This window comes from Molothrus ater, chromosome 2 (assembly GCF_012460135.2).
Source record: "Molothrus ater isolate BHLD 08-10-18 breed brown headed cowbird chromosome 2, BPBGC_Mater_1.1, whole genome shotgun sequence".
Classification (NCBI taxonomy): Eukaryota; Metazoa; Chordata; class Aves; order Passeriformes; family Icteridae; genus Molothrus; species Molothrus ater.
Window position 1 is genome coordinate 34832703 of NC_050479.2, and position 21222 is coordinate 34853924.

Genomic DNA, 21222 nt, shown 5'->3' on the forward strand with positions numbered 1-21222 from the left:
CTTGCTGAATCCAAACTAATTTTGTGAGTTAATAAAAACATAATAATAGTGCTGTATGGTCTTGAATAGTAATTCTTTTCATTCTTCCCCCCTACTTTCATCTATTCTCTCTTTCTTTGTGAATGTCTTGCTTTGCCTATCTATTACACTGTGTATTTTTTAATCCTTGCATGTTTTGATTTCAGTGGAGCTAGACACAAATGATTGTGATTTCTTTAGAAACTTACAAAATTAGAGAATATTAAGAGAAAGTTGAGTAAAGCTGTGGTAGTTTTTACTCAAAGATGTCAATTGCTTTGCTGGTTCTGTGTTGCTCTAAGTGTATTTCTGAACTAAATACCAAAGTCATATTCTCTGACTATTTATCCAATGGGTAGGGTTTTGATTACCTGCCAGGTTTCAGGAGAACCAGAGCGTGATGACAGGCTTTATATGCAATTGGCATTTAAAGCTGTGACCTGGAATTTTTTCTGAGATTACCAAAAATAGGCTGATGTATATATTCTGATGAGATGCAGTAATACAACTCTAAGCACAACCCTGTGCTGCATCAGTCACCAAAGCATTTTTATCTCCCAATGTCACCTTTATCTTTAAAGTTACTTTGTAGGAGCCATCTGGTTCTTTTCAATGTGAGTAGACCAAGTTTTATCAGTCAGCTGGCACTGGCTAATCAAATGCCAGCAGATAACTTGCACATCTGCAATGGAGAAATGCAGGGCAGAATGGTAAGAACACCACATGGCCCATACACTTAGTCCTAAAGAATATTGGTGCCATTTTCCATACAAACAGCATTTCCTTGGCCATGAATGTGTATCCACATACATACACCCTCACATTCCCATGCTCTTCATGTGTTTGATGCATTTAAGTATTGCATCCTCCAGCTTCTCTACTTGGTAGTGATAAGAATAAAATTGTGAACCCAGGCTTCAGATTAAATACTGTGGCCCAAGTTTCTCTTGCTCATGAACAAGAATGTTTCTGATCAAAACTGCTATTGCTGGCTAAATAATGCTGGTCTGAAACATTATGATATATGACACCTTTAACTGTGCTGGAAACTGTGCTGGAAACTGTGCTGGCTGTACAGCCAAATGCAAAGGCTGTAACTGCCAAGCTCTTCTTTGGCCAAAATATCTCCTTTCACTAGGGCAGAGAAAGGCAGAATAATTATGTCAAGAAAATGTGGGCAGGTACTCTGAGTCTGATCATCATCTAGTGTCTAATAAGAAAGAGGTGGTCATCCTGTCTTGGACACCTGTTCCAGACTGAGATTACTGGAGATCTTCTCTCAAGATCCCAGAGCTGTGGCCAGTTCTGTTTGATTAGATACCTAAACCTAAGGAAGCAAAAATTAGAATCTTGTATCTTGTAGTGCATCTTGTCACTAAAGGACAGGTCTTCAAGTTAGAGCAAGAGGTGTATTTCTTTAATTCTCTCAGTGCATTTAAAGAGGTGTATTTCTTTAATTCTCTCAGACTTGCTCCAAAAACTTGCTTTGAAAACTTAAGGAACATTTCTGACTGGAAGCAGGTTGTTTGTAGAGCAGGTAGCAGTGTTGGGTAACCAGAGGAGACTTTGTGCTGAGTCCCGAGGCTCAAGGCTGCTTTGCTGACTCCCATCATCCTCTTCAAACTGTTCTCCTTAATAAGCAAGGAGAAGGGGCTATTTTTCCTCAAGGAGCTTCAGTAAGGTGTGTCTGATACCTACATAGTCACTGATGTTCAGGAAGAAACATGAACGCTCAGTAATGCTCCTGGACCTGAGTTCATGTGTGCTATATGTCCTTTACTGAAGTGGGAACTTGGAGTTGAAAGCATAAAACCAGACAGGCATGACACATCACCAGGTTTTATGACCTCAGCAAAGGGCTTTTGACTCTGTTCATGCATAAGTGGAGATTAAGAGCAATCTATGTGCAATGCACTGCCCAGTGTCTCATCGGGTCCCACTTCAGATCCAGAAGGTGAAATCTTACGCACAGGAGTGTCATTCACCTGGAGCAAGAGCTTCATTCACAATGAAGCAAGAGCTTCATTGACAAGAGAAAGCAAGCCAAGCTGAGTAGGATTTTCAGATAATCATAGAATAATTTGGATTGGACGGGACCCCTAAAGACCATCTACTTCCAACCCCACTCCCACCATGAAGAAGGACACATTCCACTAGACCAGGTTGCTCAAAGCCCTGTCCCACCTGGACTTGAACACCACTAGGGATGAGGCATCCTCAACCTCTCTGGGCAGCCTGTTCCACTGGTTGTTCACACTGATTTCCTCCTAACTGCTAATCTAAATCTACCTCCATTCCCCCTTGTCCTACCACAGCATGCTCTTGTGAAAAGCCCCTCCTCAGCTCTCTGGTCATCCTCTTTAGGTATTGGAAAGTGTTAAAAGGTTTCCCTGAAATCATCTCTTCCTCAGGCTGAACAACTCAAACCGTCTCAGCTTGTCTTCCTTCATAGGACAGGTTCTTCAGCTCCCTGATCATTTTGGTAGCTCTCCTCTGGGCCTGCTCCAAGAGGTTCATGTTTTTCCTGTGCTGAGAGCTTCAGAAGTGGACACCGGACTTCAGGTAGGGTCTCATAGGAATGGAGTGTAGGGGGAAAATCACATCCCTGCTGTAGTTGGCCTTCTTAAGCCTCATGACATTCCCATAGGCCAGGTGCTAGAGCTTGACCAAGTCCTTCTGGATGGCATCCTGTCCCTCAGACATGTCAACCATACGACTTCTCTTAGTGTTGTCAGTAAACTTGCTGAGTATTTTGTATAGACTGAGGTGCTTAATGCCAGCAATATACAATTTTTGCTCTCAGATCATTACCTTTCTTTATGTATGTATTGCAGATTAATCCACTATTGGACAAGATGTGTTGGATTTCTTTAGAATAATATTTTATTTTAAGGAAAAGTTATACCATTTGGGAATACGCTGGTCAAACATTTCTTGGAAAGTTCCAGATCATGGATTTTGTTCTATCAAATTTGTACTTTAGGATTAATTTTCAATACAACTGATATTATCATCATGTTTTATGTGATGTGTCTCTGGAGGCTGTCATGTTCATGTGGGCAAGCTCTGTGTATTGACCAAGGTCTCTTGTAAAAAAAGCAATTTTAATCAGAAAAAATTCTATTTAATTCTTCTATTTTCAGATAAAATAATAAAATTCCTTTTATCTTTATATTCTCTGTCTTATTATAAATCCTGGCACTGCTATAGGACTTCAAGCACTGCAAGCCAAAACTATATAAAATATATGTATAAAAATATATATTATAATGAACAATATAATATTCATTGTGGCCTGATTTCACTCTATGAAGTCTGCATTCCAGATGTGAGTGGCCAATGTAGTTCTCATCTACCCCTCTTACCTCACTTATATTGTGATTTTTTATCACTTTATGCATTCTATATCCTCACCAAGAAAACAATCTATAAGTTCATGATGCTTTCTAAGTGCTTCCTCTAATGATTTTTATCAGAAAGAAGGAATTCTTTCCCCTCTTCTTGAGAAAACATGTCTGAACATTGGACCATGGGATAAATTGTATTGTCTACCCACAGAGATGGTGTCTGATCATCCAAAAGAAAAGTTGCTATGTCGACTGAGGGCTTTCCCCTCAACTCTCAAGACAGAGGAGACACTCCAGGAGTTGTCTCTCTGAAGCTTGACTCAGTACCTGATACCCACAATTTATTTCTGCCTGATGATTTATGTAGGCTTCAGACTGATGGGTGTGGAGGGGAGAGCACTGGTGTCCAAAGGTAAGAACACCCTTACCTTCTGTGAAAAGTACAATGCAAGAGGAAATGTCACATTACCTTCTAAAGCTGATTGTTCTTTTGAGGTCATTAACTGATCTTACAGCAAAAGAAGTCATTTCTAGTCCTTGTATTGTTCAGAAATTTCTAAATTGAGCTTTCCACTTGTCACCAGCCATTCTTAATAATTAAGGAGAAACAGTGTAATCTCCACTGTGGACTTTTTACCAAAACAAAAAGCACATTTAGGTGAATCAAGACTCAGCACCAAAGTATATCCTAGAAACTTTATATTTCAAAAGCACAAACAAAATTTTTATATTGTTATTTGTTCCAATCAATATTATGCTGACATGGAAAAATATTACCAGTAATGAAAGCAAGTAATTTTTAGGTATCTTCCAAACCTTCCAGAAAATTATGTCCATCATTGATTTGTATTTCCCACTTTCAGAAAAGAAACACCTTCCTTGCAAAATCACTTCATTCTCTTCTAGTCAAATAAACACACTCCCAGCTAAGAGTTGGAATAATCTGCTCTGATTGTATACATGAAAATGGACTAGCATAGCTCATCACCTCATGGAATCAGTAGGAAATATTCTTTGCTAGGACAGGGAAAAATAAATAGCAAAAATGGTCAGTTCTGAAATTACAACTTCTCTGAATTAAACTTACTTTAAAAATCACAATACAGCAGAAAACTTTGTTTTCTTTGTCTTGTCTAAAGTTTTCTTGTTTTACTTACTTTACTTATTTTACCAACTGCAAAGTCCACAACATTAAAAGACCTTGTCTTCACACATATCTCTCCTTTCTGGTTGATGCTTGTTTACACAATGCAGTGACTCAGAAAGGAATATTTTATTTTGTTTTGTTTGGAGTTTTAGAGATCGCTTGTGAGATTCTCTTGCTGTTTCCAGAAACATTTTCTGCTTCCACCATTTCTCATGACCACTTCAATCAGATGTTGAATAGATAGTATGAGATTTGTATGAACAGCCAATCTTCAAAAAGTCTTGATCTAGAAGACAGGGCTTGGAAGCCATTGTAGCATTATGAAACATTAACTCTAATTTCATTTTAACCCAAGTGGACCTCAATATTAGTTCATGTTTTCTGAGATGCTCTAATTTTACTGGTCTGAAGATCAGTTTTTTTAGAGACAAACTACAAGATAGTGTTTTGTGTCTGTGATCCAAAGCTAATTTTAAGAGTTGCATGTTGTCAGAGCAGAAGTTATTTGGCTCAGACAAACTCCCATATCAGCTGTTTGATCTGTTGGAATATTGTCCACCTCATGGGAAGGTACCTTGCATGCAGATAAAAAAGGCATGTCATCTCTATAGGTCTTCTAACACGAATTCCTTCAAACATTTCTGCAGTCAAATGTTCTCATCTCTCTTCTCTTCTGGTGTTCCCAGAGTAACCTCTGAGTTCATCTCCATTTGCATTGACATATGTTGCTGTTGGATAAAAATTACATTATGCATAAAATGCACATTCACTGGTATTCAAAATTCTGTGCATTTCTACAAGTACTCAACTTATTTGGCATATATCTGGGATTAGGACATATTGCTTACTCTGTTGCAACTGGAATACAAAGATTATATTAATTACTCTCTCAATCTACAAGTTACTCACAGGCAAATTTACTTAGTTGTTCTGAGCCTTAATTATATTTCTTGTCACTCTCCAGGCTGATATGACCATTGTGCCATCAACAATTGCTTGAATCAAAAGACCACAGTGTTGTCTCAGTAATTTGTTGCTATCATGCAGACAGTAACTCCCCAGCTATGCTGAAGTCTTCTGTCAAAGGTTTATTCAGTGTTTGTAATAGTTAAGGGGCAGAAATAAATTCTTTCAATGTCAGCAACATTAAATATAGGTTTTTTTGTGATTATATTTTGAATACAAAGACCCCTGCATAGCAGTTTACACAGTTCTAACACGAAGGGTGATACAGAATATAAAGCTGCTGGTTATGATTCTTTGTTCTTCTAGTCCATATTCATAGCCACAATGGGTATTATCAATTAATTTGCTCACAATTACTGGTAAAAATGGGTGAGAAGGACTTCAGCACAGAAGAGGTGATAAATATACTCTTTAACCAGCTGAGCTCAGGGTCAACATGGCACTTTTAGCATCCAATTTGGTCAAATTATATTGACCAGAAGTGCCATAGAAATTATTCTGAATCCTGAGAATATGAGACTTGGCCTCAGGCCAGTTCTGGACCTCTTGAGCTTTTCTGAGAAGATGAGTGCAGTGAAGAGGAGTAGCACAGTCTGCTCTGAGACCCAGCCCAAGGCTTGTGGAATGAACTCCAGGGGCAAGTTCAAAACACTTCAATCTTTCAATTTGTCATTTGATTATATAGAATATGCACATAATTTTCCCCATAAATTCATTTTCAGAAGATAAGATTAAACAAAACAACCCATTCCTCTTGTCTCACAACTCAAATTATGATTCCTGGATTGAGATGATCGTGGTTAGTGTCAACGACGTAGGTATATTATTAAAAAATGCCCCAAAACACAATATTGGAAGGCATGCATCTTTCTCTTGGGAAAGAAAGCAGCATAAGAAAACACACTGGAAATTACTAGTTAAATTGCTGAATGCTCTACTAGATTTTGATATTGCAGTGTAAGTATAATAATATGGCAGGATAGAGTAAAATTTACAGAAATCCTGCAGAGGCTCTGAACAAATATTTTGAGCACACAGATCAGAGAAATCCTCATTACAGTTTCCTTTTTCAGTGGTGCTTTCTACCAAAAAAATCATAATTTGGGCACACCTGTGCCTTCTCATGTGTTGCAGAACCAGGTAAGAAGCAATCTTACTGTCCCTTCTAGCACACAGTTCACTGTGTGGCTTTTCTGGAGTTACACAGATCTAAACTACTGCCTGACTAGCACATTTTTCCTTGCAACTCACACAATGACAGCAATGAGAAACACTGAATGTGCAAGCCAAGGAGCTCCATTAACAACAGTCTCCAAATACTGTAAATATTTAGTCCTTGTTTTGCCAAGTTGACTAAAGACCTTGTAATGTGGCATGAGATAAACAAGCACCTGAGCTGACAGTGCATCAGCTCTTCCAAAGTAAACACCTCTGCTTGTGGCTTTGTCCTGAACCAGGGGCACAGCTGTGGTAGATTACATTGCGTGCATTGTGCAGCCTCCTCCTTCCTGCTAGAAGAACCTGCACATTTGCTACTGCAGAGCCAATGACATGCAGATCACCACAAAAAGTTCTCCTTGATAGCTGGCTGACATGCTTACATCCCATAATGACTATTCCTCAGGGACTCAGGGTGATCACTCCTTAAAATGTTGTTCCACTGAGTGTGGATATGCTGAAACACCTTGGAGCACAAGGGACATTTTAGTCCCCTGAGGATTTTCTCCATCCTGTCTACTGACATCAGTCCTGTAACCTCCACAAGGTATTCGGTTCTCACAACAAATGCTGTACATACCTTTTCCCTCTTTTTTTGGTTTTTTTGTTTTGTTTTGTTTTGTTTTATTTTGATTTGTTTTAATTAGATGCTGCTCCAACTGCAATGCTGTACCATCCAATTGCAAGTAATGTCATGCGTGTCAGTGTGGTGAGAGAAAAAAGAGAAACAAGACACACTACCTGGTGGTGAGTCTCATCTGCTAACCACGCTTTGATATTATTTGAAGGATGTGGAACAGGTGTGGTTAAAACTTCCAGGCATCTGTACCTGCAAGACAGTGATACAGGCACGCTACTATTCTTGTCTGCAGGAACAGATCAGATGCTAATATAATATATATTTGTACTTTATATTCCAGTTCCAAGACAGGCATCTGCTATTTCTAAAGCCATTAAAACTTTTTTTTCTTTCTTTTCACTGTAGACACTTTTTTCAACATTTTCACTAGCTCTTCTTTAGCCTAACTGGTTTCTAACCTGCAAGAGTTTTAAAAGAACTGGATATATATAAAAAAACCTATGATTTCTACATAAATAATATTTCCAAGCAAAGTGAAACTTGTGGCATGCTACTGTGTCTGTAGCTTAAAAAATTATTCCTATGTACTCTTTCCATAATTAAAAATTGATAATTTCTTTTATACAAATCAGGAATAATGATTAGTCACTAATTAAATAAGTTTACTTTTACTAGAAGCTCTACTTACATACTGCACCTTCCAAATACTAAGGTATCTTGAGTCATCATCCTATCCTGGACAAGTTTATTTCTCAGTTCAAGAAAGCCTTTGCTGCCATAGGCAGCTGTCAATAGGGGACCTATGATGCCAGGCAGAAAAGTAGTGGCATAGAGAGAGTTAGCAGCATTAACTGCTGGTGGGTGCAGGGCCACTACTATCCCTTTGCTCTACTAATGGTATTAATAGTACAGCAAAGGAAATTCATTCCACCAGCCTGACTTCCCTTTTTTATTTCTAGTAAAGTCTCCAGTTTAGAGTGAAAGACTACTGTCATAACACCCATGGATTATGAAATGAAATTGGACAGCATGACATGAAGTTCATCTCTGGCCTGATTAATAGAGGTGGCCTTGAATGCAGAATCTGTGAAAGCATGGAGTAGAGTCACATGGAAGATAGAGTGGCAGAGTAAGATTAAAAATGTCATTTATAGTTGCAGAAATACATCAGAGAGTAGAGTGTGAGACTGGATCTGTGGGGACTGTGGTAGGAGCTGTAAGAGAAGAATTACAGGTGTCAGTATCTTACACTAGGTCATAGCATCAAGCACTAGTTTGTTAGAACAATAGTTGGAAAGGAACAATTAACTGCTTCTTGAGAAAATCTGTGTTTGACTTTTATCCATTGTATGGTTTACTCTCATCCTGACCCCTCTTCCACCAGAAATTTATACAATCATCAAAAATGTACACTACCTTCTACATGCATATATCAGCAGACGTCCAAGGAAAACCAGAAGACAAAATAATGTGAGGCTTAACAGTAGGATATCCACTGTCTTTTCTTAAAAAAAAAAAAAAAGGAAAAGGAAAAAGAAAAAGGGAAAAGTAATGTTAATTATATGGGAGAGGCTAGGATAGTTAATAAATTGATGAATTGCATATGGACTGATAAATATTGCTCTATTTCTGCTATTCCTGAACTGTCACAGATTTAAAGAAATATTTCCTGGAGACTTTTTTAGGGGAAAAGGGCTTCTGACTTCAGCACTGTTCCTTCCTCCCCTTCATCCTTCTAGCCCTCAGCCTTGCTGTTGTCTTTGCCCAGCACTTCCCCTTGCTTCCTTCCATTCCCTCCTTTTCCTGGAATTCTGCTCTCATATCCTGGGCATGGCCTGTCCTGCCACTGGATATTTCCACACAGCCTTGACTCCTCTGGAGATGAAACCCTCTGTCCATCTGCTCTTGGTGTTTCTGCTGCTGCTCCTGAGCTCCTACTGCTGCTACCTCCCATCTCCACACACCATGGGTCCCCCTCTTCTGCCTCCTCACCACTTCACAGCTGTAACTGATTTAAGGCAAGATAGAAATAAAAGCATTTTTTCAAGCAAAATATTCTTTTTGATTCAAGCAGCAGCATTTGGTTTCTATTATACTTACCTTTTTAACCCTGCTTGGCATAGTCCTAAAGAAATGGCATCAATACATATTTTTATTGTTCAACAAATACTACTACTCTGTACCTGGCATTTCTTCCTCCAAAATACCCAAAATAGCAATGTATTTGGTTGACTCAGAAATTATTTCTGGGAAATTTTATTTCTTGTTTAATATCTAGCTTCAGAACCACAATTAGTTTGGACTAGTTTTAACTAAGTATTTTGAAGAAAAACAGGCAAGGACAGTTCTTAAAATATTTATAGTCTGAGGCCAGTTAACCAGTGGTGTTAGGATCAATCTAGATTAAAAATCAAAGTATAAAAGAATGAAAGTTCTGAGTTTGAACCCATTTATTTCCACAAATTTCATATGAAACCAAGAAAAGCACTCAGAAACTTGTGGGCAGAATTTATAAGAATATGCCTTATCTTCTTTAAGTACAAAACTACTCTTTATTCACTTTAAGATGAAAAGGAAGTTACTTTCTTCTTGCTGTCTGAGGTGAAGGCTCAGAAAACTTATTCTGAACCACCTCTGGACTGTGTAGTAGAATTTTTTTTAGTTTGTGGTAATTTCTCTGCATCATTCTGCTAACCCTACATCGTGCACACACCCAGGAGAAGAGGAAGTCCTGTTCTTATCATCAGCTGAACCACAAAGGGGTTTGCTTCTCCTGCTTTCTTACTTCTTGCCTTTTGGAGAGCAGCAAGAAAAAGCACATATATTCTTTTGGGTAGACCATTTCATGGTGTTTTGTTTTTTGGGTTTTTTTTCAGATGCAAATGCTTTAAGTTTGACAGAAATAACAGAACTTTGAAACCAAAACTAGTGTCTTGGTTTGCAAAAATGCAGAACACTTCTGATTTACTACAAACTTCAAAGTGATCTATGAATGCTCATCAGCTCTAAAAATTAGACCAATTATTTCAAGTTTCTACATATGAATAAAGCTGATTAAACATTTCTTTTTTTAGCAGAAAGTTTTTATAGTAAACAGCTCAGTTCAGGTTAAATTGTGAAGGTTTTTTTTGAGGGCATATGCTAATTCCAAAGGAGAATTAATGTTTTCCTCATGAGAAAATTAGCAAATTCTTTTCATGTCAAAGGAACATTTCAGAACAAATATTTTAGTTATGTTTTGAATTATGTTATTTCATTTTGATGCTTCGGCTTTTTTTTAAATGAAGGGTTTTTTTTTAAATTAAGGCTAAAATGCCTTTTTAAAATGCATTCTTAAAGAAATGTTGCACATTTCCTAGATGAAACAGTAGAATGTCAAAGAGAAGCAAACAGAAAGCAGGTCATGCCATGCTTCTTCAAGAATTTCAGTAGAAAGAGATATTGTAACACCAGAAAAATAGACACATTTCAAAACAAAAATATTGAATGGATGTGGTTTTTTTCAGGTTACTTTCATAATGTCCATTTATACATCTTTCCAATTAGAAACAGATAGAATAATTTCCACAGAATACAAAGTAAAATGGACAGAAAAATTTGTCTCAGCATGAAAGGAGGTATGTAAAGAGATTTGGCTGAGCACCTGACCCTCCAATGGAATAACTGCATATATTAATTTTATAAAAACCACTGATCCTTTCTGAGTAGGAAGGAGGGAAGGAGGGGAACTGCTGCACCACATGTGCAGTATGCTCCAGGGTAAATCATCCTGCTGCACTGAACACATGCAGATATTACAGCTCATGTGCCATGGGGGTCTTGTCCATCATAAACTTTTCTGAAGTGGAGAAAACATGCTGTGATTCTCAAACCTCAGCAACAGCTGTAAAGGAAGCTGGGAAAGCAGCAGTGTTGAAAACAGCTAAAGGAGACTGCAGATGCTGAGAGAAAGGTTTGGTAAGCTGGAACCAGAATGGGTGACTGCTCAACTCCATTTCCTTCTTCTGCTGAAAGGCTGGCAGGGAACAAATAAATCTACATGCCTCCTCCCAGAGGCCCTCCTCTGATTTCCCCTATCTACACATCAGATGTGGCAGCCTGATGCCAGGCACACAGACTGGGCAGACCCCTCCTAGGCCATGCAGTGGTCTTAGACTCTCTCTGTCTTTAGTGACAGGAAAGGGGAATCTCTAAAGAGGAATTCAAGACTCTTACAGCCTGAAAATTTCTCTCCTTCACCACAATGAAAATGAAGGGCAATTAGGTTTCTCTCTCCAGATATTTCCCAAGTGGAATGCTTTTGAAATTAAATGGACGAATTTAGGCCAAAAAAGGTTTCAGCAGACCAGTGGGATACAATAAGGCATCTGATAGAGCAGGAATCCAGTATCCAGTAAACTCTATAACTGAATTTACATTCAACCCACTTCAAAAAAATAACATCTCACCTGGCATTTCCTGTCCTCAGATAAATAGGGATTTGAAGCTCAAAGATCAATAGGACATATTCCAAAATACAGTCTGTTTTATTAAATAATGACACTTACCTTGTTTTGTTTTACTACCCATAGTACTGTGCTTTTTTTTTGCATGCTGACACACAAGTTTTTCTCTACAAATACAGCCTCACATCACTGTACTACTTCCCCTCTGCCTACGCTGATGGTAGAAAGCTTCTGCATGTGGAGACATTTTTCTCATCATGGAAAGTACACCAGTGTTAGGGGTTTTCTTTATAGAGGTTGAAGGAAAAGTATTGCAATACTTTTGTTTACTTTGTTTTTGCAATGCTCTTGTTTACTTTGTGCTCGAGTGAAATGTTGGGGCCAGAGCACATACATTTAAATAAGAGCTAAACCATTTCCTATCACTGTCAGATAAGAAATTATTCCATCAGTGTAATAAGGAACATTTTGGACTTAGTCCTTAAAGACCATATGGTTTGATGAATGGTCGGACTTTTGTGGATTTCTTGGCTTACTAACTCCAGTTGAAAGTATTTTTAGACATGTGTGGGTTGTCCTTTGCAGGGCAAGGAAACAGGGTGGAGGGATGATGGTGTAAGGACCTAGTCAGCTGCTAACCATTATTATTTCCTAAAGGCTGTCAAGAGTCAGGACAACAGTTCCGTAAAAAGCAGGGAATTAGAACTCAGACTAAGGACTCTGCTTCCCTACAGCAGAGCTGTGTGAGCCTGGTGTGTGCCATGGACCCCCAGGTCTCTGCCCCAACACCAGCCTGGGGCAGAAAAGAGGCAATAATGAAGTAAATATATTGAATGGTAATAACATAACCCATGAAAACAGTAATGAGTAGTAAGTACATAACTTACCATCATGAATAAACACCGGTTCACTCCACTCACTCCAGATCTTGTTTGCTATGCAAATCTCTTTCTTTACCCTCACTTGTGCCGCACATCTTTTTGCTGGCTTATGAAATGGATACTTATAGTTCTCTGCAGTGACATTTGCAATCTATCAAGAGAGGTTTAGGGGATTGTTTTAAAATATTTTACATTGCAGTTCAAACAGATATAAACTAGGGATGTCAAATACTACTATTTAACTAACTAGTAGGAAGAGATTTTCAGAACAAGTTCTTATGTCCAGATACAATTGACTCTCATCTGATGTGTGTTAAAACTCAGAACTGAACATGAAAAGAGACTGGAACTGATAAGATACAAAGAGGTATCATTTATGGCAGTACATTAGGAATTTGAAAACACTGATTCCCCTTTCATTTTTTATCACATCACATATAGGATAAACACAGTAACTATGGAACTGCAAGTTTCAAGATTTTGGTGTGGGTAGTCTGCTACACTTGCTTCTCTGTTAGAATAAAATCTTTCATTTTTCATCTGAAGAATATCCATTGTTTTTGTGGCTATCCTGAAATATCTTTAATTGTGCCTATGAAAAAAAAAAGATCACTTCAAAAGATCAAGCCCAAACATGGAGTGGTGGAATTTAAAGAAGAGGGATCTTTAAATAATCCCAAATCAATTTTAAATACTGAAGCAGACTTCTATAAATAAACAATGTTAGAAATTTTAGAAGTAATAAGAAAGAGAGAAAACTCTTGCTTGTAGAAGTTAAAAGTGATGTTAAAAGGCTGCAAAGAAGTAGAAAGTATGAATCTCATACAAGGAGAAACATGGAATCTTTGCTTCCTTGTTGTTAGGAAAGCATGAGCTGTTCTCTTCATACTGACTGATGTGGTGTGGATTTGACTCTGTGCACCGTGTCAGTTCTTTCGCTTCCCTTTAAGGCTTTTCCAGTTCTGGTGTCTATTAATATTTTGTGGTACCCAAACCACAATATGAAACTTCAGGGGAAACCCAGCATCTAGACGGGCAAGTTAGTCACAACCTGCATCTTACATGTGACATGCTGGTCATATACACTTAAATAACATTTGACCTTTGCCTAGCACAAAATGGTTGACTTAGTTTGTGGTTCAATGCAATCCACAGGCCTTCTTTCTTCTGTGATGACTCCTATATTTTAATTCCTTATTTTGTGTTGATATATTTAATTCTTTATTTTGTGTTTGACCTGAATTTCCTAATCATCAGATTTCCCTTATTACTGAGTTTTGGCTTGTTGATTTCAGACTTAACCAGAATTTCAAATTCTAATCTTGTTTTCCATGCTACTTGACAACCTTTTCTAGCTTTCAGACAATATTCTTTTTCTATAACAAAAAAAGTCAATACAGTCTATGTGATAATAGTGTACAATTCAAATTTAATATAGAAGACAAAAACTTCTTCACTTCAATGCAAGCCTGACTCTGAAAGATTTCATAAAATGCATTGATTTTTCATTTTTGTCAGAAAGACAAATTGTATTATTTATTAAAGACAATGGGATTTCTTTAAAGTTTGTTTGAGATTAAATTCTGTTAAGTTTGAGGGATGCCTTGTTTTTGTGGAAGTTATGTTGTACAAACTAAGTGTACTACCAGGGAAGCTGATTACCTTATGATCTGTTATTTTCACTTGGTACAAAAAACACTTCTTCCTTGCTGAACCAATAGTAGGTGGAGGTTTCCAATGAATTTTAATACTTTTGTTTTCAAGGGAAACTGAGACATTGATTGGTGGGTTCAACTTCTCTGAAAAATAAAGAGTGCAGAGAGACCTTCTGTACCTCATGCTGTTTCTTGAATTTATACAGATGTAAAACAAATGAAAGTACATCAGTCCTTAAAATACACAGCTGAGTGTTTTGGAGTTTGCCACGCCCAAAGACATTCTAGTGAGTGACACATTTTCTTTGAAATTGCTGTTCAGTAAGTACCTCAAAATAAAGGGATGTAGTTGGAGTTTCCCATGTATCTTTCTAGGAAAAGCAGAAAGAGGGAAGGAGAAGAAGGCCCTCTCCAGAGTCAGTGCTGGTGTTGAGGAGACCATGAGGCTGCTACTGGCTCCATGTCTTGTAGGATACATGTGTTTTGTCTACCCTCAGTCCTCGTATTATTACTTTTAAAAAATGGAATTTCATGTCTCAGAGAGGGGTTACAGAGGGGACACTTATAAAGGCTTCATAGGATCTTAGAAGGGTTTGGGTTTTAAGGGGCCTTAAGGACTACCTAGTTCCAAACCCCCTGCATGGACAGGGCCACCTCCCATTACAGCAGGTCGCTCAAACCTCCATTGAACATGTCCTTGAACACTTCCAGGGATGGGGCATCCACAATTTCCCAGAACAACCTGTTGCCCAGAGAATTGTCTGATTCAATACGTGAAGATTTCTGCAGATGCTTATATCTCTCTTTCTCTCTCCTATAGAGGAGCAAGCAAGCACTTGCTGTGGAGGAATTACAGTATTGGACATTTGAGTCCCCAGGATTTCAGCTCATGTATATATTCACCTTATATCTGGACTCATATAAGCAAGTCTATAGTTATTCTTTAGCATGGCAAGTGTTAGAGCACTGCTGCTGAGTGTGTTCTCAGTACCCAGGTATTCTCAGTCCTTCTCAGCTGCTGCTGGATTTCTATGAAAGGAAGAACTCCAGCTGGAGTTTTCTGAAAAATCCCTCCCGGCAGAGGCAGAAGTTCATGGCAAATTTCTGCAGACAGGGTCGCTGAGGTCTGGGGATGACAGGGCTGCACTCTGAGAAAATCCAGAGAGGGTGAGTGGCAGCAGAACGGGTCCCTGCAGCTGCTGTGCTTGCTCTAGCAGCCTTTGAGGGTGGGGGCACACCATGAGCCCTAAAGAGACATGAGCCATGAGAAGAGGAAGAAGCAGGGGTTTTATGTTTAGTCTCTAAAATACTGCTGCCAGACCATTCTCCCTTCTGTAAGGATGTCAAGAATAGGCAGCAATTTCATTTCATCCTTTTGTCATATGTCAGATTATAGCTGGCTCTGATTGCAGTGAAAAGCTTTAGGTAAAGCAAACAATTTTAATGTCTTAGAAAAGGTTAGATGAGATCTAACTCAGAATAAATATTTAGAGTTTTAAATTAAATTTTTATCATCCCTTGAGCTATGACTGATTCCCAGGTTACAGGTCTGGAAGACAATCAACATGTTAAAGACTTAAAAGGCATTTGAATCTGCAATCTTTGCTAAATTTCAGGTGAATTTCTTACCCACGAGATTAATTCAAACTTCCCAGAGAAGTTAGGAAAAGTAATTTTATATGATCATTCAAAACTGTTGATAATTAAAAATAACTGCCAAGATATTTTTAACTTAAAAAATAAATAAAAATTCTACTAATGTTTGAGAATATTCATGTTCTTAAATTCAGGTTATAAGTGAGACTTGTGACTATTTCTGTTCTTTTTCTTAATCACACTTGCTCAGCATTATAAAAAAAGGATAGAAATGAAAAAAATGGAGAAACAAGGGTGCAATGCTTATAAATTGTTTCCTCACATTAGCCTATATTTTCTTTTAATTAAAATTATAGATAAACAATGTTATTAAATCAGACAAAAAAATTTAAAAATACTTCAGCCCTAATCCATTTTGTTTTATCATTGTGCAACATTCACACTAAGATGAATGCCTAAATAGTTAGAATTAATATTATGACTATGTCACACCTATTTCCTTTTTTGCTTTTCATGAAGTAACCAATAAATAAAATTTTCATAATATACAATAATAGACAATATTTACCTATTTTCTGAGGTGTGAAAGCTTTGAAATAAGACAGTCCTCTTGAAATATTTCTCAAATTTCTCACAGTTATGTTTAAATTTATTTTCCTTGATGGTTGGAAATGTATTTCTTTCATATAGCATCCAATATTTTTCTTCCTTGCATTTTTTATATATTGCTGGCATGCAAAAACCTTTCCTACATGTCTGTGAGAAGGAAATATAAAACTTTTTAAAATCAAAGACTTAGGTCCAAAATCATGGTTTCATACTTATTTTGCTAAACATCCTTTACCTGTATGAGGTAAAGATCTGGATATCTTCAGGAGCTTCTGCTTTGATGTGCCAGGTGCAATTGAAAAAAGAAATGTTATATATGATGCATGAAAGATTCTGAATGTAAACTGCAACAAAGAAATGGTAAAAAGAAAGAGTCATGTTGATTGTACATTGATTTCCTAATAACAACATTATGGTTGCATTTACAAACCCATTATATTGGCTTATTTCTAGAAGCATGAAAAAGTACTATCTGAGAAAAAATAGGCCTTTCTGCTTTGTAGACTGTGAAAATTGGGAAGCACATCTACTACTGACACCAAAGCCTTACTGACCCACTTAAAAACAAATTAAAATCTCTGATCTTTTAAGAATTGCTGAAATCATGTGATACAGAAGGCAATCTTTATGACACATGAGTTGCTAGGGAAATGAGAAGAGTGTTTGGGTCATACTGACATCTTGCTCAGCAGAGCCGGAGTTTTCTGAATCTGAACACATCTAATAAAGGAAATAATTCTGCACTATCTCAAGGTATTATGAACCATATTCTTAACATATCTGAACAAAAACATAAAAAGTAGCAGAGGATAATAATGAGATTTCAGAAATTCTCCAAGACAGGAAATTATCATAAATGCTTGGATATCCTAACAACAAGCAGGAAATAGTTGACCTGGAGGTGCCTTGTAAGTAAGTTCTGTCCAGTCACTCTCCTTAATTATGTCTTCTGTTTCTTTTGCAAAAAGTTGTGTCTTAACTTTAGCATTAAAACCAGAGTGTAATTGAAGATGTATTTTCTTTTCCTTCTCTTGCAGTCTTTCCTAGGAGGAGGAAGAAGAAACTCCGTGAAGGTAGACAGTTCTAAGTATTGAAAGGGAAATTATGCAAACTTATCTACTGAATAATATGATATATTATTTCACTTTACATTATGTGCAACCTCTGAAGGACTTACTTTCCTTTCCTTAGTGGTATTGAAGAACTTATAACTCAAAATATACTTCACGGTGTATTTCTTGGTTTCTTCTTTTGTCAGGTTATTGTCCCAGGACAAAATAACTCTTGAATCATCCTTGGTGGCCCACATAACATTATGCAGCCTAAGTGCACCTGTAATTACAATGATATTACATAGAGAGAGGATCCCCCACTGTGTACACGAAGGAATTGTTTCTCAGCAAGGCTTGCATGCCCAGTAGCTCTACCAGGATTTCTGTTCTTGCATGGAGCAGGAATTTCTGAGCTTGGCTGAATATGACTTTCAGCAATTTGAATCATGCTGCTCTTTGCAGCTCTCAAAATTAATTGATTCACTTTTGCCTGTCTTGAACACCTCTCCTACTGCAGGTCTCTATTTCTCCCTATGGGCCATTGAAAGTTCTCATTGGAGATCTGGGAAGGTTAACATAGGATGAACTGTTAATAGCCTACTTACCCTTTATGTCTTCTTTTCCACTTGCCAGGATTGTGGAAAACAGTTTCTTATGTTGGAAAAAGCTTAATATCAGCAGGACACGAATGACTGTCACACGTGCCATAGCAAATGTTTTGGGCCACAGGTCTGAGGGAACTGGAGACTCTTTAGTTATAGGCTTGGTTGAAAAAGTAGTTAGAACATGATGTTTTCATTTTGCACCTGTGAAATATTAGGAAAGGGTCACCTAGATGCTTAAAAGGTGTCTAAAGTACAAAAGGTAAATATGAAATGACATCTCTTTGACAGGTCTTGTTGACTGGTGCCTGCTGTTGCCAGGATGTTTGTACTCAAGCCCACTCTTTGACTGGGAGCCAGGGCCAGAGAGAATGTGTGCCATAGAGCACTGGTTCTGAGTGACAGCACAGCTTTGATTGCAAGCCAACAGCACAGATATGACACTACTGACACTGCAAGTGTTTAGGCAGGGCCCCCCTGACATAACCATGACTTGATTTAAGCCCAGCAGCTCTCCTTGTGTGTGTTATCTGGCCTCTTGTGACCATAGAGAACTGTCATTTCTAGACTGTGACTTGTGTTACCTGGTTTGGGAGGATATGAACCATTAGAGATGAATCCTGCCATTTGAAAAAGTATCAGCAAGAGAATTTCAGGTGATTGCTAAATTTGGAATACAGTGAGCAAACAGATTCAGACGGATCAAAGTTGGTTTTAGCAAGACAGCATTGTTATTTCTCTGAAGGGTCTCATTCAGAGGTTGCTTTAATGTAAAACAACATTTGATACTCTCTGTGTTCATATGCCTCCATGTTCAGAGACTTTTGCTCACTAACTGATTTATCTTGGCTCTGATTGTTTTCACTTTTAAATTCTCAGACATATTGTGTCCAGGGATCAGCACCTGGAGCCATATCGAAAGGTTCACAATACATTGACTAATAAGTGGCACTGGTCATGCAGAGGAAAATGTGTGAATGTTCAGCAAATCAGAAAAATCTACAATGAGATTTCCTGGAAAAAAAGAAATACACATACACTTAAAATTACATACATATACAGATTAATTTATGATGCTCTTTTATCACAATGCAGTGAAAAAGAGACCCCTTAAGGAATGCTGCCCTTGTTTATGAAGTGCTGTGAAAAATTCATAACAGAAAGCTGTGAGGCAGAGTTTTCCCCATTCTGTTCATTCTGGAGTGATCTCAGCTGTAGCACCAGCAGCAGCTATACTGTGCTAGTCACACTATGCCAGCCAAAAAAAGAGTAAATTCTGCTTGGTGTGCCCAGGTAAGAAGCCAATTCCAATGTCTTGTCTGGAGAGGGAAGGCATGAGCTGTGCCATTAATTGTGCTCCTAGAACAGTATGGTGTGTGGTAAGAGGAAAAAGTCAGGAAAATATAAAATAAAAACAAGGAAATTTTGATGGTTTACTATTCAACACATAATGGCTCATCCCTCTCCATGGAATGGAGCAATGAAAAACAGTCCTAGGAACATGTAAGTACTTTATTTAAATTAGCAGAAAGGGAAAAATGAGGATGGAAAACATTAAGCAAGTTAAAATACCTGTGGCTAATATTAACATGATTTTTTTTGAAAAACACAAGTCAAAAGGGGATGTGGAACAGGAAAAGGAACAAAATAAATCTTACAGTAGCAACAACTTTTGGTGTTAGAAACAAAAATGGACATAATTTGTGCAGCAATATAAATGCATTTATAGTTGGAGACAGGACACACAGGGGCAGACAACGAAGACTTTTAAAGTCTGAACAAACTTAGAAAAAAGCCAACCAACCTGAGTCAAATAAAGGCATTTCAGGTGAGAGCAGTGCTGTTTCCCCAAGGTGAGTTGCTCCTAGGAGTACCTCTTGTGCAGGGCTGAGAGGCGCCTCTGCACTCAGTGTGCAGTGAACATGGACACCTTCTCCCACCAACGCTGCCAGGCTGCACAGGGCGAGCAGGCTGCAAACAGGACCAGGAAAATGCATGGAAATCAGGTACATGGAAAGCTACCAGAAAAAACTATTAGAGGGCATGCACAAGCTCACATCCCTAAGTCAGCAGCTCTAGGTGCTGGGAGAATACTTAGGGAATGGGCTGCAGGAGGTGGCCAGAGTTGGGGATTATTTCTGAGTAACATCTCCTGTTCTCACTGCTGCAGGCAGAACAGCAGAAGGACAGCTGGGCTGACCCCACAGGGTATTTCTTATGTTTATATACAATTAATTAGTCCACAAAAAACAGTAAAGTGAAAGCACTGCAGCATAATTACACCCAAAGTGACCAGGAGGGAACAAAACCTGTCCATACATAAAAAGCTTTTGAATCACAACTTGTCAAAGAACATGCATTTTCATTTATGCCAGCATAGATGAGTTGAAAGACAGAACATTTCTTCTCAGACAGGACTCTGTGCTCCTCATCCTGTGTTACAAAGAGGTTTGAGTTAGCATATGGTGCTGAAATTCAGTCCATGATGTGCAAAATAAAATTCATTGCCTGACAATTTTTTTCTAATAAGATTCTCTGCTCTTTTGTCTTGAAAAAAATGCATACTAGCCAAATATACTTGCATACAGTCCAGTTAATATAGTGGGACAGAAATTATCTCAACAATCTAAATCATCTAAAAAATAACAATAATGAAAAAAAACAACCAAACAAACAAAAAAACCCCACAAAAAACCCCAATTCTTTCCAAGCCATATCCTGTCAAAAATGGGGCTTAAAAAACACCCCAAACAACTATACATATTTTACCACTTCTTTTTTTTATTTTATTTGTCCCATCTCTTTCACTTCTGAGCTTCAGCTACAGCTAATACCTGTTGGTTGGTGCCCAGCAACGTCTGGGTTACAGTAGTGCATTGCTGGAGTAAGAGAAAGGGAATAGAACTGACAGGAGCTGCCAGCTCATCCACTACTGCAGCTGCAGAGGCTGTTTGTACAAAACCCACCTGCTGAATTTGGGAAGCAGACAGAGAAAGAAAAATTAAAATAGCTAAAACAAGTTTCATAAAACTTAAGAGCTGTTAGTTCAAGTGGCAGAACATGAAACTATTAAATTCTAAATCTGCATTATACATGTGTTTGAATA

General features: G+C 37.9%; 1 protein-coding gene across 1 annotated transcript; it reads right to left on the reverse strand.

Annotated features, from left to right (window-relative positions):
- Nucleotides 1-5159: 5159 nt before the first annotated feature.
- LOC118693633 (interleukin-5 receptor subunit alpha-like) lies at nt 5160-18222 on the reverse strand. The gene is made up of 10 exons (XM_036394345.1): nt 18120-18222; nt 17640-17794; nt 17358-17505; nt 16698-16806; nt 16422-16609; nt 14265-14401; nt 12609-12753; nt 8693-8780; nt 7438-7525; nt 5160-5240 (listed from the first exon to the last, which is right to left on the reverse strand). The coding sequence occupies exons 1-10, from the start codon at nt 18220-18222 to the stop codon at nt 5160-5162; spliced, it is 1242 nt and encodes a 413-aa protein (XP_036250238.1).
- Nucleotides 18223-21222: the final 3000 nt, after the last annotated feature.

Excerpts from the sequence above, each read along its gene's own strand:
- LOC118693633 (XM_036394345.1), bottom strand. The coding sequence starts at position 18,222 with ATGGCACGTGTGACAGTCATTCGTGTCCTGCTGATATTAAGCTTTTTC. Across the intron at positions 17,795-18,119 it reads TGGAAAAGAAGACATAAAGG|GTGCACTTAGGCTGCATAAT; the intron begins GTAAGTAGGCTA and ends TTGTAATTACAG. Across the intron at positions 8,781-12,608 it reads ACCGGTGTTTATTCATGATG|AAAAGACAGTGGATATCCTA; the intron begins GTAAGTTATGTA and ends TTTTTTTTTAAG.